This window comes from Megalopta genalis, chromosome 4 (assembly GCF_051020955.1).
Source record: "Megalopta genalis isolate 19385.01 chromosome 4, iyMegGena1_principal, whole genome shotgun sequence".
NCBI lineage: Eukaryota > Metazoa > Arthropoda > Insecta > Hymenoptera > Halictidae > Megalopta > Megalopta genalis.
In genome coordinates this window covers 30,341,400-30,366,807 of record NC_135016.1, presented here as the reverse complement: position 1 = coordinate 30,366,807, position 25,408 = coordinate 30,341,400, and the positions used below count along the sequence as shown (strand labels likewise).

General features: G+C 37.3%; 2 protein-coding genes across 3 annotated transcripts; one reads left to right on the top strand and one right to left on the bottom strand.

The window, feature by feature from the left end:
• Positions 1–2,492: 2,492 nt before the first annotated feature.
• Positions 2,493–25,015, top strand: LOC117218394 (ras-like protein family member 10B). 2 transcript variants are annotated; one of them, XM_033466728.2, is made up of 5 exons: positions 2,493–2,759; positions 5,535–5,695; positions 15,204–15,440; positions 16,958–17,161; positions 20,747–20,854. In XM_033466728.2, exons 1-5 carry the CDS (start codon positions 2,690–2,692, stop codon positions 20,783–20,785), a joined length of 711 nt encoding a protein of 236 aa, XP_033322619.1. In that variant the 5' UTR covers positions 2,493–2,689; the 3' UTR covers positions 20,786–20,854. The 2 variants fall into 2 exon arrangements, with proteins under 2 accessions (XP_033322619.1, XP_033322618.1); XM_033466727.2 differs by having other exon boundaries at positions 2,498–2,759; positions 20,799–25,015.
• LOC117218391 (uncharacterized) lies at positions 17,709–20,146 on the bottom strand. The gene is made up of 2 exons (XM_076520946.1): positions 19,606–20,146; positions 17,709–19,487 (listed from the first exon to the last, which is right to left on the bottom strand). Exons 1-2 carry the CDS (start codon positions 19,620–19,622, stop codon positions 17,936–17,938), a joined length of 1,569 nt encoding a protein of 522 aa, XP_076377061.1. The 5' UTR covers positions 19,623–20,146; the 3' UTR covers positions 17,709–17,935.
• Positions 25,016–25,408: the final 393 nt, after the last annotated feature.

Here is a 25,408-nt window from a genome sequence, read left to right as displayed (position 1 = left end):
GAGTGCACGATCACGTCGGCGTTTTAAAACTTCGTAAGCACTTTTGTAGATCTTCAAGATGCCGGAAATGTTCTCAACGTCTGCGGCTCGATAGTCGATCCAGGCGACTCCAATAATCCTGTAGACATATCTATCGAGTCCCGTGCAATGAGTTATCTTTATTGGTTCTATTACAACTCGCTTAACAGATGCTTGCATCGAAATTAACGAGTCTGATGATTGACCTTATTAGGTTGCACCGATCCGGACTCACGCCCATCGAATTCCGCAAGTCCGTAGTCACCGTTGAGGCCCAAATCTAGGGACGTTTATCGAATTCTCCAAGTCCTGATTATACTCGGTCAATTTCAAATAATAACTATCAAATCCTGTCACTCGAGGATCGTCTACACTGACTGTGATTAATTAATTTAAAATGATCGGCCCTTGTTATTCGGCGTCGCTTCTCTCGTGCTTAATATTATTAATTCGGTGATTCGTGGTGAAAGAATTTTCGACACTGCCTTATCAGTTTAAGAGTTTTCAGTTTGGATCTTATTAGATTTCCTCTGATTCGACTGACTTTTCCCTGGCCAACGTGCTGAGAAGTATAATAAGTACAAGTTGATATAGTTTCTTGGTATTTCGTACCGTATCGACTACTTCTTTTATGTCCTATAGATTAATTCAGATTAGTAGACTCTTATTAAAAACGCATGGAATACACGTTGTGCCACCTAATTTGAATAATTTAACACTAAAATTCCTGAGCCTGAAACGCGACCAATGTGTATTGTATAATATATGCTTGAATGAAGAGGTTCATCGAAAAATGTCTCATAGGAACATTTTCATAATATTAGGAATTGTAAAGGAAAAGATCAGAACTAAAGACCAGATTAAATAAGGTACTTGTTCACGGCGAGAAGGGAAGACATTATTAAAGGGCAAGATAAAATGTTTGTTGCAATGATGTAGGAAGAGATTGTTCTTACAGGAATTGTTTCTATTCTTTCTTTATTTTTAAATAGGGTCTAGAAATAAGTGAGAGCAATGAAACAATAACCACGAAACGATGATGTTCAAACTGACATTAACAAACAGAAGAAACATGTAAGCGACAGTTTAAATGCATCATCTTTATTAAATTTCTTTATAACTGACATTAACAAACAGAAGAAACATGTAAGCGACAGTTTAAATGCATCATCTTTATTAAATTTCTTTATACAGAGCATTATACAATTTCTAAGACTAATAATAAAAATTTTGTTCTACTATATTGTAAACAGTTATCACAAAAGTTTAAAAAATTCACTGAACGATAATTGAAAGTCCTTAAGTAATTGAGAATATGATATAACTCAACGTCAGCTTCAAAGGATTTTATTCTTACCGGGATGCCTGTGGCTCCATCAGACAATGATTACTGATCAAATCTATTATACTTAAGAATGACAAACGTAAAATTATATTTGAGGACATATTGAAGATATATAGGTTTAATAGCGATTTCTAAAAATTTCATTAAACAATTTCAGAAATCTGTTTAGCAATTTGTCAACATTTGTTAGACTGGAAAGTTCGAACCAGGAAAGTTCCTGTCAATTCGTATCTGAATAGAAACAAACAATGCATTTCTCTACAGAAGACGAATTAAATAAACACTCCTGGCAACAGATTATTAAAATTCTCTATCGTTAAAAAATAGCAGTTTCTTGAATTTAAATTGCGATTTTGTGGTATTAAATCGTTCTTCTTTTAATCTTAGACAAACAATAACAGATATAAAACAGTGGTATTTACTAAACAATATAGAAAAACTATACAATGTTTCAGCTGTATTGTTTCAATTTTAGAAATCTCTTAGTATTATTTCCAAGAGATTTTAGTATTCCAAGTTTTGTGTAAATTGTCATTTTCTTATGTTATTTTCCAAAAATTAATGTTAAGGAAAGGTTTTCTTCGTCAACGTTCCAATGCGATTTAAAAATCTGCACACGCTATAAATGCATAAAGATTCACAGACTTGTAATCGCTAAACTACAGATCTTTATGCACTTATGAATTTTACATATTTCTAAAATAGAAGAAAACAAGCATTTTAACAGACATCGATGGGATTACCCTTTCATTTCAATCGTACGGAATTTTCTCGCTAATAAAATTGAATTTATTGCTCGCCTTGATTTTTATTAAATATAATGTGAAAATTAAAATTTATAAATAAATAAAACTTTTAGAAATATATAATGGGAAAAAATACGATCTTATAATATAATCTATATAATCTATATAATCTATATAATATATAAAATATAAAAAATAAAAATATATAATATATAGAATATAAGATATATATAATATATAGAATATATGCTCCGATGTATTCGCGTGTTTAGGTAAAAAAGCATGAAGCTACATCTGATTTCTCAGAATCTGATTTTGAGCTAACATGTTCGCCGGTATCTGCAAAATCTGCAAAATCTTTGTCTGTTTCTCGAAATATATGAAATTCGACAGGTGTGTGTTTGTGTGTGGACTTTTTGCAACTGAATATATACGCCAATCAGTGTCGCTGATCGTACCTTGGAGTTGGCCGTGCTTTGGAGCACCGGAGTCAGTCGAGCTTCGAGCTTCGACCGCGAAGGTTGCCGGGCCACGAATTCATCGCAGGTGTAACGCTCTCCGCGATTTTCGGTATCTATCCATGGATCGTTCCTGGAAAGAAAACGATTCACTTTTGGCGCAATCTTTACACGGAAATAGACGTTTGCTAGGTAACGAATTAGCAGTGTTTTTAACGTGCATTGTCAAATGTTTCCGGCTCTTGCTTGTGCGCACCCGACCACCAACGTACTTCTCTGTTTTAAAAATCAGATCTTTTCTTTTAACCCTTTCAGTGCTGACTAAGATTGAAAATTATAATGGAAAGAAAATCTCCTTTTCGTACTGTTTTAATAACTATATATTAAATTTGTATTACATAAACACCGGTCAACTTATTCTAATTATATTTCCATTGTATTCATGTTATAAATCGTAGAAGGATCATGCTAGATCAATTTTTTTCATAAACATCACAAATTAAACGATGCGACTGTCATTATTAACAATTCTTTCATAACTGTGCTGTATTATAAATATATTTTAATAAATACCACCAATTAAATAATGTGCCTCTCGTTCCTTCAATGGACTCGGCGTTTTTATTAACGATACAAAAGCAAATAGTAGCAATAGAAATAATAGAGGAACAGGCAGCGTTGCTTTTTAATTACTGCTGTTATCTAAATGAAAATTTTAATTTCTATAAATGCTTGTTTGCTCCCATGGATACTATATACGCAATTATTTATTAATAATGATCTACCGAGAACGAAGAATATCCATGCGCGTATACTCAAGGTGTGGAATAACAGTTTATATATGTTCTTCTGTATTTACTCTCTCTCTCTAATGTACGTATACAATAATTATAGAACACGTGTTGGAAATATGATTTAATACCTACACTACCGATCACTTTTCTATCGCCTTTTCCTTGACACTTTTTATAGAAAGTTACATAAACAAAAACACAATGCAGAATGTTTTTAAACGAATATTCCAATTAAATACGGATAATTAAGATAACATCGACTCATCCATCCAATTATTTTCTTTGCATGCCATGAAACTTTATTTGAACATTTACAATCTTTTAGAATTTTCCCAATATTTGGATAGAGTTAATAATGCTACGTATATAAATCGATATAAAATTCGAATTTTAAATCACGAATCAGTATAAATTTTATATTTTTTAAAATGACTGTGACTTCTGATTTTTCTGATATTATGAAAATATTTCTTTGAGAAAATTATAGATAAACTTCTTTATTCAAACATACATTACAATAGATACATACATACATACAATTGTTATTGTTATAAAACAATATACATTGGTGACGTTAAGGGCCACTAGTTCTAGCGTTAAGGCTGAATGTTCAAACCTATTGATATGTAAACCGGAGATGGTATGTACCACACACTTTACGCATTCCTGCCATAATTTTTCGTGTGTGACTCTTGAGACGCGAGTACTTTTGGGAACTCGTAACCGAAGATGAAACCTAAACATCCACCTGTGCCCCCATCGGCACTCGCCTAACTACTCGTCGCATCGGTCTCATCAAAGTGGTTTTAGCAAACAAGATACGAAACAACATTTTTTATTTCACTGCACAAACAGAAACTATTAAATTTAAGAACATATCTTGTTAAATAAACCTTAAATGACAGTTTCAATTGATCATCGAAGCATTCGCTCCTTTCGAATATATGTACGTCAATTTTTAAACAGATAAGGATAAAAATCTCGCGTCAGGTTTGTTTACAAATCTCATAAATTATTGTCAATGAAGCATAGATTGATACGATCGCATGTTTTCAAAGACCTGTGAAATGTGTTCGAATAATGAACAGACATTAGGATCGATAAGAAAATGGTAATAAAGACATTTAAAATTGAACTAAAATGAAATCGATTAATAATAGACGCGGATGCGTATTCTAGTATTTAGAAGCATTATTTTTATTCGATTTGTTCGATATTCTTATTTAATTTTCCTAAAATTAACATCTTTCCGAGCTTGTCGTCACACGTAACGTATCTTTGGCGTCGTATCAATGCAGAATTAACGACCCGGCGAGGTCCCAGACGAGGACATAAAATATGAAACAAATATAATATTCTGATGAGGAAATCTAAATCTGGCTCCAGTTTAAACCGAAAGAAAGCTGATACTTTTGTAGGTCATGGGTGAAAATATTGACTTGGCCTGTCAATGGAAAATTCAAGCAAAGTTCTAAAGTAGGTAACCAATATGCACAGTTGATAGACAGCGCAAAAGAATCTGAAAAAGGGAACATGGAATAGTATCCATTAACCCCCGCCAATTCTATACTGGCGCAGACTTGACATTCAAATTTATTTCAATTAACACAGATCTCTGCTTATTGGCAATGGCACGATCACAACGTGCATAAATAGAATCTCGACGCTTCCCAAACTCTATAATTAAATTGGTTATATGTATTACGTTAAAAACCAGATAAATTTATTGTAATTACAGTATCTTACATTACAACGGAAGTTTATTAATAATGAATATAATAATCGAAATGAAAATAATAATCGAAATTATTATTCATAACTCTATCTTCGGTGCACTCTGTTCGAAAATACATTTGCCACTTCGCTACTTCGAGGATTAAAATGGATCACAATTAATATCCGATTCTGAAAACGATCCGGCTCTGCACTTGTGTACAACGTATTTAAACTGTTAATATTAAATTAATTCATATGCTCCAACAAGAGAGAAATTGCAGATCGAGGCAAAGGTATAATAGTTTCGAGCAAAATTGGTCGGTGACCGCGAGAGTGCATCGAAGAAACCAGTTCGATGATTAGAAAATTGAGGCTGACAATGAGCGTATACTAATTCCAAGGGGATGGAACTTGGATCCCGTTTCATTGAATCACAGATTCTGTAAATCATTTGCAGAACTCGACCTGGACTATTTGGAAAGGAGAGGAGGCGAGACAATAACCTGCGAAAACGCTGAAAGCGGATCGAAAGAAGAAGAAAGCCCTGCAGACACTCTGGATCGTGTCAAAGTCGTATTTCTCGGTGCACCTGGGGTAGGCAAGTCTAGCATCATTAGGGTAAGAACATATACATAATAATCGAGCGATAGTGTAGAAATCTCTAAAACCTAGCCGTAGATCAGCTTAAGATTATGTTGATCTTTTGTCGAATCTAACATTTTCTACGTGTAGCACTGTAACATTCCTGCATAGAAATGCAGGTATTCTACTTTATCGTAGATTTCATATTCTTGCATAGAAAACATGGAGCTAGTTTTTTATCATAGATTTTTATTATATTTTATCATAGATTCCATTACAGATACACCGCCATACAGATTATTAACTATTATTAATAATTTCACCTGCCACCGATTACTTAACTGCTACACTGGGGTCATAAGCGACCCTAACATTGTATTTCTATATAATTTTCTAGTAAAAGGTTAATTTGCCATGTTTCTATTATTTTTACTAGCTGCGAATAAAATGCTACGGATCGTTTTTGGATCAATACATTTTTTCAATTTTTATAGTTGGTGTCTATCGAAACTACGGTGTATCAGTCACTTTTGTGCAAATCATTATATCGGTTAACACGTTCCGTGCCACGTGTACCATCGATGGTACACGCTTGCATGTTTACTTAGTGAACTGAACAAATTGTTTACAAGAAATTTAGAACCGAAGAATCAATTTCCACCGCAAGAATGGGCGTTGATAAGTTTTTGTTACGTTGTTATGTGTACGAGAATTAATAATTGCACGTAATACATCAAGTTTTAGTAAAATATCAAAGTGTGAAGATTCGAGTAAAAAAAGCTCGGCACGGAACGTGTTAAGGATTAATAGTCTTTTAATACTAGCAATGGCAAGATTGAATTTAATTAAACTTGAAACAATTTCTATTATAATGTGTGTTTGAACAAAGAAGTCTATCTAAAAATGTCTGCTGGAATAATATCAGGAATTATGAAAAAAACCAGCCAGTTTGACTGATTTGGTAGTTCTAATGTTAAAAATAAAAGATTAAAGATAAGAACTTTGCTCCATCCTATAGAGTAGTTTATCAAATAGATTAAAAGATGTCCAGGAAAGATAACATGTTTTGCTAGTATTTTTCATTTTATAGCATTATATCTGTTTCTGTGTTAATAATATAATATTAAACTGTATCAGCTTATCGGAGTAGCTATTATACAAGTTGGAATTTTATTAATGTCATCCTCGTAAAGCACAAAACAGTTTGGGGATTGAAAAGTCATTACTTTCATCGAAATCGATTTCCTCGTAATGGGAAACATGAGAACTGTACAGATATGCAAGTTAGATTAGAGTGTAAACTAGAAATATCGATTATGCAAACCTGTATCGCACTTTCTGTTTCTAAAATTGTGTGAATGTTGATAACAAAATTATAGGATTAATATCCTGTCGCTTATGATTAGGAAATCGCAGTCTCTCACTGTAGTTTATAGTTACACACATAGTTAGGCGAGTTACAGAATATGTACCCGAAAGGGACCACCACCCGCGACAATTTCCAAGATCGATACATGATCGATCTTCCTCGTGGAATGTTTCTTCATTCTAATCAAGATAATATTTCAACACCGTTTCTTGTCAAATCATATGTGCACTTCTATTTGAGAAAATTAAGAACTCTCGAGAAACAAAAAGGACAAGATGCTTCGCATTTTAACCAACTATCTACTTTCTAATAGCTTAACCATTCGATTGGAACCATAAATAATAAAATAGATAAGAGCATTTTATTTATACGTATATGTTAGTTTAATACTGGCTTCTCTTTTACGTGAATGGAATTTGATGTTTTTGCTTAAGACATGATTCCTTTTCAGTCAAATTTCGTGAGCTTTTTTTGCTATCGAAAATCGATAAAATTTAAACAGAAACTGAACATTATAGTAAAATAATTTTAAAATAAAATAAAAGAAGTAGAAATGTATTCGATATTTTTCTTTTCTTGAGTTCTCATGCAATTTTCTTGTCGGACAATCAAAGTCTCAAGTGGAGTTAACAAAACTTGTCAACTGCAATATTAAGCAACGGGGATGAGATTTAATAATCTCCGAGTGGTAAAAACTTTTATTCAGCGGAGCGACATTTTGGTCGAGAGAATACTTCAATTAGGAAGTAAGATAAGCTAGATTATCCATTAGGAAGCACTTTATACCGCGTTTCAGGTTATCTTTATTTACATCCGCAGAATGAGAAACTGTTTTCCTTAAATGCAAATAATCTTTCTAAACTGTCGCAGAAGATAGAAGTTAAACTCAATTATCGGTTTATTAATTTTCTATTGTTATTTCTCGCCACTGCTTATAACAGTTATTATAACTTCTATTTATTCATCGAATCTTTTCCAAGGGCGGTTTAGAATCTATGCAATTGTATAGACAGTATATAAATTCTGATTTTCATACATCATTGTACAAACATTAGAATTAATGATTAGAATCAACTAACAGGTTATTTATTGCAGAAGGAATATCAAAATGCTGATCACGACTCGCATGATTTTGAAACATTTCATAGAGCTGCTGCATTTTGCAAGAGAAATATGTTATCGAAAAAGAGGCTCAAAGAATTTGTGTTGATTTTTACGAGGTTGCAGTTTATCATGATTTTCGTACGAACTGTTTCCGTGTGAAAATATCGTTGTTCGCAAAATACGTAGATCTAAAAACGGGAACAAATATTTAATCGGATTGGAAATCGTAAAGCATAAAATTGCGATGTCGCCTGGTTTCATAACTCGAAAAAGAAGCAAAAGGTTCTCAATCTAACAGTAACGAATGCTGCTTCACAAGACGTGAATGACTTCCTTTCATTTCCGGCGACAGTTTCCGGTTACAAATGGTAACTGTCGGCGGTCGAGGAAATGAAAAGTCATGGAAAGGAGTTATAGAATATTTAATCGCAATGTAGTAGATACGCCGTACGCACCAGAATGTCGGAATTTTCGGTTTATTATTCCTTTTTGTAACGAAAGTCGGAACATGTAGAAACGCAGAAACAATTCAATTGAACGCACACATTTCCGCGACTTCGGTGATCCATTTCTCATACCGATGACAATTTAGTGAAACGTCGGTAATTCGCAAATATTTAAATTCGATTTTCACGAGCACATTCTAAATTTTAAGCCCATTAAATACGTTTGCAGCGTACAAATGAACGTGTACAACATCGAACGTAATGATTTATTGGATAATGTATGATTAATTTTTCATAATTATTTACTAAAATTCATACGTATTATTTAGGAATATTAAGTACACTTAAGTAGATACAAATTACAACAATGTTGTACAATGCTAATAATCCTGTAGGCGGTTTCATAGCTTAATAAATAAAGATAACCCTGACACAAATTATAAACTGAAGTAATATAAAACATTTAAACTATTAAAATGTTTGAAAATTTTGTTGAAACAAATTGTATGTATTTAATACAATCATAACTAAACATAGATGAACAATTTTATAATTGGAGACTCAGTTTGTGCTTTCCTTTCACGATGATAGAATTATTTTCCGAAAGATGTGACGCAATAAAAAAAATTAAATGCTCCGTTTTCGAGAAAATCGACTTTAAAGTTTGTTCATCTTTGGGAAGGATTTCGTTGTCGTCTATTATTCTACTGTAGTTGCCTCCGCCCGAGATAGTGTTTACAAATATTAATGATTGCGAATTATTTAGCAAACGGAATGTTTCCATCGTTCTTAATGTTTGTTGACACTATCTTGGATCACAACTAAATCCTTTACAAAGATGAATAAACTATAAAGTCGATTTTCTCGAAAACGAAGCTCCGGATAAAAAGAGGTTACACCAAACTTTTTTCTTATTTTTTAACGTAGAATCACTCCATTCTCAGCTGTACTACGAATTCTGGCCCATCCTGTATAGTTACAAGAAAATATTATTCACGGAGCCTGATGAGCCACTAGGACCTACAATTAGATGACTCATTGAGTTATTAGGTTGAGCACTTTCACGCCGTTTTGTGTTACCAAATCATGGTCCTGCTTTGAAATAATTTTAATTGACGGAAAATAATTAACAGCGTGTACACTGTGTATTGTGTATACGATACTACTACAGAGAGTACTCCGAATATTTATTGTTTGTTCTTGTTGTTAATTTGTCTTTCCTTATTGTACAGTCACGTGTTATATTAATTTCATTTACATAAGAAACTCTGCTCTTTTATCCCTAAAATCTTATCAGTTGTGGCGGCGACAAGCCGGCGCCACGTCTCCGCCATGTGTTTAGTTTTAAGGCGTAAGAATGTTTGGACGAATGGGCCGGGCTGCATGCTGTGCGTTAGCGTCGAGCGAATGTCTAGACGATTGGTTTGAGTGTCGCGTAGAATGAATGCGTCTAGCCAGGACAGAGTGAAAGCGAACCGTGAGAATGAGAAAGAATGATCTGGATGGGATGCATCGGTGAGCGAATGGTTAGTTCAGTAAGAACCCTCATCGGGAACGGTACGCGAGCGTCGCGGGTTTAGTCCCGATTGTAAATAAAGATAGTCTAATTGTAACCGGGTTCAATTCTCTCTTCCCGTCGCCGATCCCACCTCCTCATTGGTGACACCGACGTGATCTAAAGGAAGCGAACGACACGAATTTTGCAGTCGCATTTCGTTCGTGGTTTCGTGGCAGTGGATCGGGAGTTTTCGGAAGAGAACACGGACATTCGCACGTTTATTCGGTACGATGGCATCCCCGCCCGCATCGACAGTCAGCCGCGTCGCGGTGAAAATACCGGAATTTTCGCCGACCGACCCCGAGCTGTGGTTCGCGATGGTCGAGGCGAGTTTCGAGACGAGCGGCGTTACGACCGAAAAGACGAAGTTCGGGTACGTCCTGGGCGCGCTCAAACCACAATACGCGGCCGAGGTCCGCGAAATCATCTTGAATCCCCCGGCTGAGCCGTTCACTAGGCTCAAGACAGAGCTGATAAGGCGGATCGGGGCGTCGCAGGAGCAGAAGACTCGGCGTCTCCTCGAGCACGAGGAGATGGGCGACCGCAAACCGTCGCAGTTCTTACGCCACCTGCGGACCTTGGGAGGAACAGCCGTGTCGAAGGAGATACTGCGTACCTTGTGGTTGGGCCGGCTCCCCGCGAGCATGCAGGTCATCCTGGCGACGCAGCGAGACGTCGAGCTCGACCGAGTGGCCGACTTGGCCGACACCATCGCTGACACGATGGGCCCACGCACGCGGGTAGCCGAGGCCTCTGCGGGTGCCGTCGCACGGCCGTCGAGGGATATGTGCGAAGTCGAGGAACAACTGTGCTCGAAGATGGCACAGCTCACGGCGACGTTTCGGCAGGAGCTCGCAGCAATTCGTCGCGAGATAAACCCCGGTCCGCGTTTTTCCCAACGGCGACCATCCACCCCGGGCCGAGCGCGATCGCTATCCCGAGAACGACGAACCGCGCTACGAGGCGGGAAGTGTTTTTACCACTACAAGTTCGGCGCGAACGCGTTCCGTTGCGAACACCCATGCAATTGGTCCGCGTCGGGAAACGAGATGGGCAGTCGTTAATGACGGCCAGCGACCACTGCCCACCATCGCGCCGTTTGTTCGTCACCGATCGAGTAACGAGAACGCAGTTTTTAATCGACACCGGTGCCGATCTCTGCGTTTTTCCTCGATCGAAAACTCGCGGGTTCCGCGAACGCGCATCTTACGCTTTATATGCGGCGAACGGGTCGGAAATTGCCACGTACGGGACGGTTACGCTGAGCCTCGACTTCGGGCTCCGTCGCGCTTTCGTATGGCGTTTCGTGGTGGCCGACGTGTCAAAGCCGATTATAGGCGTAGATTTCCTCGCGCATTACGAACTATTGGTGGACGTCGGAAAGTGCAAACTTTTAGACCAGGTGACGTCGATGACGGTGCCGGGACGCTCAGTGCGCGAGTGCGGGCCATCGGCGCCCTCGGTGAAGACAATTTTCGGTGATTCGAAATTCCACGAATTGCTGCAACGTTTCCCGAACATTACGCGACCAGTGGGGACACCCGTGCAAGTGCAACATGAAACGGTGCACTACATCCGCACAACGCCGGGTCCGCCTGTGGCTTGTAGGCCCCGGCGTCTCGCGCCGGATCGTTTGAGGCACGCGCGACAAGAATTCGAGACGATGATGCGTCTCGGCATCGCGCGACCGTCGGAAAGTGCGTGGTCATCGCCTCTCCATATGGTGCCCAAAAAAGAACAGGACGCTTGGCGACCGTGCGGGGATTACCGAGCTTTAAATGCGCGCACGGTGCCGGATAGGTACCCCGTGAAGCACATCGAGGACTTTTCTCACGCGCTTCACGGGAAGACGGTGTTCTCCACAATAGATCTGGCGCGCGCGTATAACCAGATTCCAGTGGCCACAGAGGACATCGCCAAAACCGCGATAACCACCCCTTTCGGACTATTCGAGTTCCCCTGTATGTCGTTCGGATTGCGAAACGCGGCACAAACGTTTCAACGTTTCATCGACGAGGTGCTGCGCGGCTTGGATTTTGTGTACGCGTACATCGACGACATACTGGTGGCATCGTCGACAGAAGAGGAGCACTTGCGCCACTTGGAGGAAGTTTTTTCACGCCTCGACAAGTACGGCGTGACCGTCAACGGGGCGAAATGCATTTTCGGCCAGGCGCAGGTTAAATTCCTGGGGTTCACCGTATCGTCCAAAGGCACCAGCCCGTTGGAATCAAAGGTGGAGGCGATCACCAACTACCCCCAACCGACCACCGCAAAACGGCTGAGGCAGTTCCTGGGTATGCTAAATTTCTATAGGCGTTTCATGCCCAGGGCTGCGCAGGTACAAGCGCCCCTCAATAACCTACTGCACGACGGCATCAAGGGTAACGCCAAGTTGGCGTGGACCGAGGAAGCTACCGCGGCTTTCGCCGAGGCGAAGGACAGTTTGAGGCAGGCGGCGTTATTGTCGCATCCGAGGGACGACGCGCCACTCGCCTTGTTCTGCGACGCGTCCGATTTTGCTGCAGGTGCGGCACTGCAGCAGCGGGTCGGAAAGGATTGGCAGCCGGTGGCTTTCTTCTCCAGGAAGCTCAGCGCCGCCGAGCGGAATTACGGCGCGTACGACCGGGAAATGTTGGCCATTTACTCGGCAATCAAGCATTTCCGACACATGGTGGAGGGGCGAACATTCACCATCTACACGGACCACAAACCGTTGACATTCGCCTTCCAACAAAAGCCCGAGAAATGTTCTCCCAGGCAATTTAGATACCTGGATTTCATCGGGCAGTTCACCACCGACATCCGCCACATCGCCGGGAAGGACAACGTCGTCGCCGACGCGCTATCCAGGTTGGAAGAAGTGGTAGAGTCTTTCAGCTACACCGATTTGGCGGAGTCTCAGCAGCGCGACGCGGAACTTCAGGCGTACATGAGCGGGAGAATAAAAAACAATTTACGTCTAAAACGGATACGCCCGCCCGATTCGAACACTGAAGTGATCTGTGACGTGTCTACCGGGATTGCGCGACCTTTCGTCACGGGACAATTCAGGCGAGCCGCATTCGACTCGATGCACCGCTTGGCGCATCCAGGCGTTAAAGCAACGGTGAGACTCGTGACGGAACGATATGTGTGGCCGTCCGTCAAAGCCGATTGCCGGAGTTGGGCTCGCGGTTGCGTTCCGTGCCAGCGCGCCAAAATAAACAAGCACGTTTTCGCGCCGCCGGGAAGTTTCGACGCGCCGACCGGAAGATTCGAGCACGTGCACATAGACATTGTAGTTCTTCCGGTCTCAGAGGGGTTCAGGTACTGTTTAACCTGCGTCGACCGTTTTACGCGCTGGCCCGAGGCTTTCCCAATTCGGGATCAAGAAGCTTCGACCGTGGCACGCGCCTTTTACGAGGGTTGGATTTCACGGTTCGGAACCCCGTTGCGCGTGACGACCGACCAGGGTCGACAATTCGAGTCGCGCTTGTTTCAGGCATTGTCACAGTTAACAGGTGCAGCCCACTGGCGGACAACGGCCTATCACCCGGCGGCAAACGGAATGGTGGAGAGATTCCACCGCCAATTTAAGGCAGCAATCCGTTGCCAGCAAAACGTCAGCTGGACAAAGGTTCTTCCCACCATCTTGCTGGGCATCCGCGCAGCCTGGAGGGAGGACTTACAATCCACCGCAGCTGAGCTGGTCTACGGCGAGACACTGCGCCTACCAGGGGAATTCCTGGTCCCACAGAGAGCGGAGTCGCTGCCGCTGCCAGGGGATTTTGTCGCGGGATTACGAAAGCATTTCGCGACCCTCGCCCCAACGCCTGGCAGCAATCACTCGACGAAACGAGTTTTCGTTTTCAAGGACCTCGCCACGGCAGAGCATGTGTTCGTGCGGAACGACGCCGTGCGAGGAATCCTCCAGCCGCCATACGACGGCCCATACAGGGTCCTCGAGCGAGGGGACCGGACTTACTCCCTCAGTATCCGGGACAAGGCGGTCACAGTGACCATAGATCGCCTAAAGCCGGCGTACTTGCTGGCTACAGATCCAGCACCGCCGACGATACCAGGGGCAACACAGCCAGCGTTACCTGGAGAGTCCGAGGGGCCACCAACACCATCATCACCACCCACTCCGAGCGAGTTTACGGGGCAGCCGCCCCAACCATCGCCACCATCTCGGGGTCCGGCGGTGCCGCCCCCCATAGTAGTACCACCAGGTGCGGGTTTACGCACCACACGGTCCGGAAGAAGAGTGCGTTTCCCGGACCGATTGCAAGTTTCGTGATCGAGTCAATCACTGGCGGGGGGGTGATGTGGCGGCGACAAGCCGGCGCCACGTCTCCGCCATGTGTTTAGTTTTAAGGCGTAAGAATGTTTGGACGAATGGGCCGGGCTGCATGCTGTGCGTTAGCGTCGAGCGAATGTCTAGACGATTGGTTTGAGTGTCGCGTAGAATGAATGCGTCTAGCCAGGACAGAGTGAAAGCGAACCGTGAGAATGAGAAAGAATGATCTGGATGGGATGCATCGGTGAGCGAATGGTTAGTTCAGTAAGAACCCTCATCGGGAACGGTACGCGAGCGTCGCGGGTTTAGTCCCGATTGTAAATAAAGATAGTCTAATTGTAACCGGGTTCAATTCTCTCTTCCCGTCGCCGATCCCACCTCCTCACAGTAATAAACACTATGTTCTTAAAACATCTCTGGACAACTCACGCCATTGCATTCATACAACGCACAAAAATCCATAGAAATATAATCTTTTTTTTAATCATTTATCAATCTTAGAAATGCTGATAGAATTCTAGTGATAGCGAGAAACTCCAACTGAGCTGAGCTTCAAGTAAGCTTGCAGCACCCAGTAGCAATCTGTAATCGTCAATAGAAACCATAAGCCTGTATCACCGAATTTCCATAGTTTACAAATGAAAGTTTGCGAACAAATTTCAAAACGATCTGCGATCTCGCAGTTATGTAACAAACTCCCTGAATCAGTTTTCTGTCTGTTAACCGGAACAGATTGCTTGGATTACGAAGGGAACTGACGATAATCCGTGGTTTGTGCGTTGCAGCAATTCGTGTGGAGCGAATTTTCCGAGGAATACAAGCCAACCGAGCGCAGGGAGACCTTCTATCCGAGTGTGGTACTCGCCGACCGATTGTACGAGCTAAAAATCACGGATCTACCGACGATCCCGTATTTTCCGGTCAGCTCGCACCTCGAATGGACCGACTTCCGTTATTGTGGTCTGCGAAGTGCGAACGCTTACGTACTTGTGTTCGACCTCAGCAATCAGGAGACATTTCAGGTACGTAATTGAACACTTAATTAATGTGGAACGTAGTTTTGAAAGCCCACGCAGCCACGAGCCACTTCTCAACAACTTTCGAGTTATAAAAATCAATATTTTCATCGTGTTCTACACAATGCCTATTGCTCGCAAGTAAATTCCTACAACAACAACAACAAAATAACGAATGTGGTATAAATAGTGATTAACCCTCGGACTATGGTTACCGGGTCATTTCGAATTAAACGATACAAATTGGTATTATATTAGAAACAACAGAGATACTAATAAATAAACTGCGGATTTTGGGAAATTCAAAATAGCAAAAACATTTATACAATTCGAGAATATCATTGTATCGCTATCAACTATGTAGAATGATTTTTGTTTATTTTTTATTTTTGTTATTATTATTATTGTTTATTATTATTTTCCACAAAAATTGGCAGTCTATTAATATGTCTAAGAAATGTGTCATCAAAAATACGTTTTGAAAAATTGACGAATAAAGTTGAGAAAGATAATAAACATTGACAATTGTAGCAGTTGTGAAAATCGTCTGTCGCCCGATGGTTATAGTTGTTATATAGTGATTTCACGCAAGATCGAACACTGTTTGCTGTATCGTTTCGGAATTTGTTGTTTGAATATGTCGTAGTTTCCAGTAATATATCAAAAAACGTATTTCAGAGGATTTAAAGAAATTGTTTAAATCGTTGATTTTGCGGGTGTTCCAAATAATTCTTCATTAAATTATAACTTATTGAACTATCAATGCGACGAAAGTGAGCATTTGGATGCATACAACAGAAATAGAACAGTATCGAATAAGATTTAACTAAAAAACAAATGTTTTTCACTATTTATTTTGCAATTGTTTTTAATAAATGGGATTTTATAAGAACAGGGGAATATTGAAAAATTTATTTTAAAAAATTGTGAATAACAGAGGAATATTGAAAACTGAAAAAATAGGATAAAAATTCAAAACTTTGCGGATCAGGTTTTAAAAGTACGGATGCTTTAAAAACGGCGAAATGAAAATTCATTGAAGTTCATTGACGGCTCTACAAGATGTACAGAGTACATCGAGACGTTGTTCTTGCCAAAACTTAATCCTTGTGTTTCAGAGATTGGCAAGCTGTCCGATAAGTAGGGAAAAATTGTATTCAATTTTACAGATATGAACATTTTCTAACGCAGCCTTTAATGTTTTCAATGCCCCATAGTGATAATAATAACTTCGCAATAATAAACCCTACGAAACAAAATTGTCGAAAAAATATCGTGTTCGATGAAAATTTACTCTCTTTACAAGCTTTTACACCTAGACGCGACGATGATCCGCGAAGTGCTAATAATTCGGAACATATTCAAGATTCAAAATTACTGCAAACTTAATGCAAAGGAACGTCTGGAATTTTTGACTCAACGCAATAATCACTCAGCTTTCCAATATGGTAGCAGATATTAGAAGGCGTGAAAAGCAAAATAGACGACTTGGATTGTAGAACTATTCTTTCTTTCTTTCGCAGTATATTAGAACGTTGCGAGAGCAAATTTACGAAGGTCGAGAAATGAGGGGTGTGCCATTATTAGTAGTCGGAAACAAGCAAGACGAATTATCGCCTGCAGTTGCTTCCGGAAGTAGGTACAGGGACATCGTCAATCTTGTCCGGAAGCACTGGCAATGTGGCTACGTCGAATGCAGCGCCAGATTTAACTGTCGTGTTGTTCAGGTAAGTGTAAAACAACCCTCTTGATAAGTACATCACCATGTATCGATCCCAATCGAGAAGAAAACTATTTGTACGAATCCCTTTTGTTACTTCTGCATCTGACCGTCTGTTACATCACACAATCGTGCTTTATGATAAACATTATAATTATAAGATTTACAATGAATCTGTTTGACAAAGAAATTCCGTGCTTCGTATTCGATAATGTACATTTCCAAGTGATAGTGCAATAACTTGATTAATACTTCATTAAAACAGATATACCTTATTGCACTACTGTTGTAAAATCTAAAAAACTATTGCATTCTTTTACATTTTTATATCATGCAATATATATTTTATTGAAACAATATTTTAATATTGAATAACAACATTTAATTAATATTAGAAATATTCAATAGCAACAGTTTAATCGAATACATCACATGTGTTAACATTGGAACAACTAGAAGCTTAGTTTTTGGTCACAGACTAGGAAAGAGTTAAAGAATATTGTCCAAGATCTGGAAACGAAATCTTCGAGTGTTTTGGTAAAAAAAAACAACCCTTGTTTTGATCAACTTTTATTCCAATGAATACAGACATAAATATAAAAATATATGTGTAGCATATTCTATTTTGTTTCCGGGAAAATATAATTACATTTATTTCAGTACATTTTCTGATTCATTTTACATTGATATTAAATTCATCTTTATATACTTTTTTGTAATCTATACAAAAAGTAGAGTGGTATTAAATAATGAAAAAGTATGGTAATAGAACAGTATCATCTTATCTTACTGTCTTCGATATACTTTTAAGCTTTTCTAGTTCTACTGTGCAAATCATAAATAACTTCTTATCCACAATATCTTTATGCTTTCTGACACTTGGATTTATATTTACACGATTTGTATTCTCCACATCCTGTGAAAAACTAGGAATCATATAAAGAGAAGATGTACTACTACTCATTGAAACTGCTTCATCGATTTCAATATTACCAGATGTATCGTTTACATTTAAGTATTCTTTACAGGTAGAACTTTTTTTATTATTTGGTATAATTAGTGTTTCTTCCGAATTATAGGACCTCAAGTTTTCAGTTTCAAATTCAGTGATCGTATTGTGTGAATCACAAAAGTGTTCTCTATAATCTTGTGACAAATCATCCTCTTCAGAAATCAAATTTATTGTACTACATATACTAACTTGATCATTGCCATAATCTGATTCCGCAGACTGTATTTCCATTGATGTTGGTTTCTTTTCCAATAAATCTTTTTTAGTTTTAATAGGGTGCTGGTCTGTGACAGTAGGTTCAATTGTTACGGTGGTTTCAATTTCTGTAGGAGACTTCCAATTTGTTTTTGTGATCTCCAAATTATTATCATGTAAGCTCTTGAAAATATTACGAGGCTTTTTAATACTTGTTCTAGTGACATCGATCTCTTTTAAATTATTAAAATTTTTATTTTGTTTGTTCCACGAATCAATTTTATTGTTAATTTCAATTACAGCAGTAGCGATGGTACTACTTCCTATTGATAAATTCCCTTCATGTTTTTGAGACTTTATTTCTACAGGTATGTAATTATTCTTATTATTATTCGCTACAGTTATGTTGTCCAATGATTCTTCATGTAATGATAATCTAGTTTGTAACTGTGACGTATTCTTATTAGGATTAGCAGACTTGTGAGAACATGATTGTTCAAAATTATACTTTAGGGTCTGTTGAAGATAGGACTTTGTTAATACGTTTTCTTGGTCGCATAGTTCTTCTTTCAATTTGCTAATGATGCAACCAATAATAAATACCATATCTTCAGCATCACCTTGATTTAATACTTCATTCCCCAGATGTTTTAGGTGCAAATTGTTTATTTGCATTATAAAATTAGATAATATTCGCTTTAATTCTTCTATTACCTTCGATATGCAAGGATTAAAATTTAGTTGTTTTGTTTCTTCTTCCATGTTCTTTGTCTCTTGCACTTTTATATTATTTCCATTATGTAAGTTTTGATTATATGTTGAAATATTGTTTTCATTTAATGATTTGTAACACTCAAATACATTTTCATCCGAACGATTATGTGATTTGTAGTGTTTCTTCTTAGAAATAGGATTTACATTGAAATTATTCAATCTCTTTAATCCAGGTATACATTGTTTTACAAAGCTCCTTTTCTCAGATTTATCAGTTTTAACGTAACATATATTTTTCTTGAACCTTTTATTCAAATTAGAAAATAGTTTCTGTTTTCCATTTCTGTCAATAAGAACAGCTTCATCAAAATGGTTATCAAATTCTATTATTCTCTTTGATAAAATCGATTCTCTGAAATAAAATAACGACCAAATTTTATTCCTAAGCTGCAATATCATATGTTTTAAAATTGCACATGAAACTAGATTTAAAACACAGAAGATTTAAAATTAAAGACTCAAACACTTACTTGCGTGCAGAATTCATGATTTGTGGACTGCGGATCTTTATGCAAAATGTGAATTGCAACAACAGTAAGTTCTTCCTTTTTTTAACAATTTCAGTAAATTGAAAATAATATAATGGCGCCCTTTAATTCTCTTAATCGGTCTATTGTTTTAAAATCGACCTACTTATTTTTGTCATAAATGCATAAAATCCGCAGTCTAAAGGTTAAGTACACAAATGTTTCATAAAGGACCAATATAACTTCGTCTCCTATATAACCTTATATTTTCAAAAAGGATATGTTCGGACTTTTGTTCTTTTTCACATGCAGAATGCGAAATCATGTGAAATTATGAAATTGATATACAATGAAATGATCACACTCACACTCTACGAAAAGCAATGATTTTTGGCGCTATTTACGAAACATCGCTTACATACCACAGAGTAAAACAGTCTAGATATTGGTACTCGATACGTATTTTTAGATACGAATCGCAGCGCCACAAGGAAATGTATTTAACTAACTTATTTGATGATTCAATTTACATAATAAAAGTACAGTTTTCGCTTTAAATAAGGACTTGTGTTAAAAGAAAGGGGCTTAGATGAGCTTAAAAAATCGAACAAAAATGTTTAATTGTGAGATTCGTACAAAATAAACTGTTGCGTATTCAAATATGATGGAATTTTCAGGATGTTGTATAAAATAAATCTGCAAATTATATTTTTGAAATTTTTTTCATATTTATTTATTATTTACATATTATTTTTCATTATTATATTTCATATTTTTTTTCATATTTTTTCCAAGACTTCGATCAATTGTAATTTTTTCAAAACTTCTTTCAAACATTATCCAGTATAAACCAGTACTTTAAAAGCAAAATAACTTTTGTATAATTCGGCCAAACTACTCGGGTTTCCTTGAGAAATTAAAAATGTTGTTTTATATGTATGGTTACACAGATGGAGAAGTTTGAGACATTTTACTATACATGTTCTACAAAATCACATTTATTTCTATTGAAACGCTTTAAACCTATTCTTGTACAAGAATCGACTATTAACTAATTGTTAAAATATTATTTAGTGTTATCTACATGATCTTTTCTCTTCAAAATTTGTCAACCCTCTACAGAGCTGATCAATTTTATTTGTAGGTCCTTCCTATCCAGAATTACTATGGTATGAATATGTAATAACTATCACTAGGTGTTTCGAGAATTAATGAAGAACATCCAAGCAGTCGAAGGTAGACCACCCTCGCCGTCGTCTGCACCCATGCAGCCTTTACGAGCGCATCCCCACGACACCGGAGAAAAGTGCATTCTTCTCTGACATTAAAAACAAAGAATGAGCGTACTCGTCTTCTGCGACAATATTATCAGAAGAACTGCTTCCTTTCTTATCGCAATGCAGGGTCGTAGTTAACTTAAAGGCGAAAGTCGAATGTAAACGAGGGGAAGGTTCGATCTCGGAAGAGAGTCGGGAAAAGTTGTAACATAAAAGCTAAATTTTACCGAGTATTCTAAAGCAAATAACTCCGGACACGTTCCAACAGCTTCTAAATCGAAGTGAAAACACCCGAACCGTTTCCACGGTTCACCGTTCAATCGTATAACATACGACATTGTGATCGTTCAAACTATTGTAATGTCCCATGAAAAATGCATTCGTTTCTCATTGGTTTATCGAGCAATTTCTATAATCTTACATCGATCATTACAAATCTCATATATTTTTGTTATGTCTGAACTTTGATACCGGACGAGAATCAATACGAACAGAAAACAAGATATTTTTCTGATTATTCGGTTTCAGTTAGGCAATTCGATCATTTGTTTATTTCCAAACGAAATATGCATGTCCTATAGCTAGTGAAATTTTCGTGCTCACAATCAACAGTATTAGTAATTTAGCGACGATATGGATACCGAGCGTTTCTGAGCCGCGTATGTGAACGTGTGACCCAGTGAAACTACCCGCCGCGTAATTTTAACACTGTGAGAAATACAATCTTGTTGTACAATTGTAATCGCTCGTTCACGATGAATGCTACGAGATGATTGCAAATGTGTATCGCGTACTTGACACTGACTGCCGAATCCCTTTCTATCTACGTACGGTTTCCTTTAACATTTTACTTTTATAATTCGCTCTGTAAATACAGCATGTAACTCTACTTTCTATGCAAAGCGAGGAATTTCATTCTGTAAATGACACTCTAAACACGCGAACGCCTGTTCAAATTCCCTCTGCAAAATGTTACGCGCTTTGTCGAAGTTCTTTCGCAGTTTATACACGTTCAGTATGCCATTCTCGGTAATGTCATTTACAGATTGAAAGTTGTCGCTCTGCGCACACGGTTTGCCAAAAAAGTAATGAGACTGTGAGAAGTAAACGATACGTGTAGCATACACATTTCAATTATTTCCTTCGCGTTCAGTGTTTACCCTCGCTCGAATTTTATTATTATATTCCGTATACTTTTAAGATTCTAACGATTATTTTTTGCACAGTTAAATTTGCGTCGTCTAATTTTTGTCAGATACTATTACAGAAAACAAATTTTATAGAGCGTCTTCACATTGAATAAGTAGGTTCTAACTGCAATTTTGAAAAAACGTTTACGATTGGAAAACAATAATATGTGATGCCGGAATAAATTATCTGGAGATACAAAAGACACGCGCGATTGTGTGGACAAATGACTTTTGAACACAGTGTACAAAAGATGTAAACATTTCGAACGACTTTTACAAGAAATCATTATTATACGCAAACAATGTTTACGAGCTTCATTTGTTACTAGACACATACATTTTTTTATAACAACTTTTTATACAAACACTTCACTGAGAAACATTGCCAATACTGAATTCCCTGTTAAGTTTATACTTTGAACACAGCAATACTATCATTACAGACACACGTACACTGCAATCATTTAATCATTATTTATGATAATAAGACATTTTCGATGTAACGTAATTTCATTCCTATTTTATGTCTGTTTAAACTTCGTTTTCTTATTTCCAAAAATAACAAAAGTGTATGATCTTTATTTAAACGATAGAAATTTAGTGTCTCGTTACTTTCCTGTGATATACAGGGTGGGCCACTATTTTTTCTCAAGATCATTTTCCTTTTTAAAACATCTCAAGATTATCAGTATTTTTTTGTTTTAAATCGAACCATGTATTTTTTTGTTTATATTCTTATAATTTATACTCTAGGTTTATATCCTTAAAATGGTAAAAACCACCTACGACAATCTACCGTTCAGTTTATCTGATCTTAAGATATTTATGTAATTGACAGTAATAATCGAAACATCGGACGTTATTGAAATTAATATGTTATTCATTCTTCATTATTCCTAGACGAAACTGCAAAGTGATTCAAATGCATTTTATGCATTTTCAATGTCTTAAATATAAGCGGTGCTTTTATGCAGTTAAAGATTTTCAACCCCTATTTTTCTCCACTTTAGGAATTTCCTGTTACTATGAGATAGTTTAAACAAATTGATAATGTGAACTCTAAAAGAATATACGGTTCCATAAAAAAAAAGTAAAAAGCTCGTAAAAAGTTGTGCGCCTTAAAATAATTAGTATAACTTCATCGTCTAAAACTTTTTCATGCCACCCAATAATAATGGAAATATTTACAGGTGCCCTACCCTGTATATAACATTTGAATCGTATGTGAAAGACAGGATGAGAACTTTGTACAAATGCAAAAACATTTTGTTTCCTGATTCATTTAGATGCGCTATCCATAAATAGAGGTCTTTCCAACTCATTGTTTCATATGTATATACTGTTTATACTATTTATAATTTTTCCTTATATTGTATTCGAAGTAAATAGAATGATTCTACAATCTTGATTTATTTCCAGCAATGCATTCGGCCTAATGATAATAGTAATAAAATAATGATAGTAAGTATAACGATTACACTAACAATAGCAAACAAATAAATGTAACAATAGCGTGTTATTGAGAGTTACCTCAGATCAAGCAATAGCGTATACAATATACATATATTTTACTATACTGTTAAGGAATTAATCGGTAAGTAGATTGTAAGCGTAGTTGTTGCTATCACGAAGTGTTGCGCATATACGCTATCGGCTATAAGTACAAAAAGAACGACTAAACATACGCGTTCAGTCTTTTGCACGTTTTCCTAAAAGAATTATTCGATAATTTCAACATCATATTACGAAAAGAAACAAAATTATGATTCAATTTATGTTTCCATTTATTTTGCATTATTCTTAACTTGAACTACGAACTCTCTTCAGTACGTTCACAAATTAATCGGAGGATAAACAATTTTAATAATGTGGAATTCATAACGTGATGCGAGTACAATATATTCTCTCAAATCATCCGTCAGCTTCTAAACAGAAATAGACAATTTTGGAAGAGAATTTTATAGTTTGCCGATTGTCAACAACTGTATGTCTGTATTTTTGGAAACTCACAAATTTCTCGCAGGTTGGAAATGTTTTAGTGGTTTAGAATCATAGAGTGGCGTAAGTCAAATTTTCCTGATTGTGAGAAATAAGGAGCGTTAATTAATAATCAAATTCATCGTTAAGATGATTTAGAGTTAGGTTCATTTATAATAACTTTATAATTTATTTATAAATTATATTTATCTATAATTTATCTATTATTTATTTATTATAATTTATTGTTAAGATAATTTCGAGTTAGGTTCATTTATAATGACTTTATAATTTATTTTACCCGTCTTTTTAACGTTTTTGTATGTATAGATTACATTTTAAGAAATAAGTCAAAATTTTTGAGGGAGCAACGTAAGCAACTTTGATTCCTCATAAAAAAAAAAATTAAATTCGGTAAAATATGTTAAGTACCCGGTGTCGATTGCACATTCATTTACATTCTTGACAATTTTCAAATTATAATCTATAGTCGTTCGAATACAGCCGATAGTAGAGAATTATGTGTGCAAGTTTATGAAGTGCATGTTACTGTTGTTATTGTTTACATCGATTTTAAGCAGAACGCAATATTTTCCGACGTTACCTACCGTAACACAGATGACGTCAAGTAACGTATGTATATTGTTGAAAGATTTCCCGCCAACTTTTACGTTCGATCGGACTGGAAAAACAGCCGGTCGTTAAAATTGTATAATTACACGCGTAGGTGATGCAGATTATACGTAAATGTTGAATACACCGTAAATCAAGATAGCGTCTAATTACTTAACATACAAACATGTGTTCGTTGGAAATCTTTGTACCGGAATAGATAGAATCTAGAAGAAAGTAATTTACGACGTGATTTGTACAGAATTGAGCGTCGAGGAAGCGTCGTTTTACATACAAAATGTACATTATTTTGTATGCAGAAGTAACGCGATAGTAAACTGCAAACTAAAGTATAAATTTTGTGAATTTAATTTGACCTTTCTCCTCTTCGTTAGATTTCGTAACAACACGAAGAAGATAACAGCTTGTTGTCACGAAGTCTGGATATTTAATTTACAGCTTAATTACGTGAACGTTTAACCATCTAAATTATTTTGTACGATTAAATACCTCGTTATGAAACATACAGCGAATAAAAAAATATATTTTCTCGCCAATCGTTCGTCTTCGAAGTACCTCAAAAAACGTGTTCAATATATTTTTTTTTAAATTCTCTTACACATTGAACAGGTTCCGCTGCGAGATGCAATGAAAAGAACAAAAGAAAATCATCGCGTGGATTTATCAAAATTCAGTTTTGACGAATCTGTCATGGTTTAGTTTTGTCTATTTTTCGCAAAGCGATGTCTA

Bases quoted from the DNA above. Each gene is read 5' to 3' on its own strand.
- LOC117218394 (XM_033466727.2), top strand. From the start codon at position 2,690: ATGGATCGTTCCTGGAAAGAAAACGATTCACTTTTGGCGCAATCTTTA. The intron at 15,441-16,957 runs GTACGTAATTGA...TTTCTTTCGCAG, and splicing joins GCAATCAGGAGACATTTCAG to TATATTAGAACGTTGCGAGA. The intron at 17,162-20,798 runs GTAAGTGTAAAA...AACTATCACTAG, and splicing joins TTAACTGTCGTGTTGTTCAG to GTGTTTCGAGAATTAATGAA.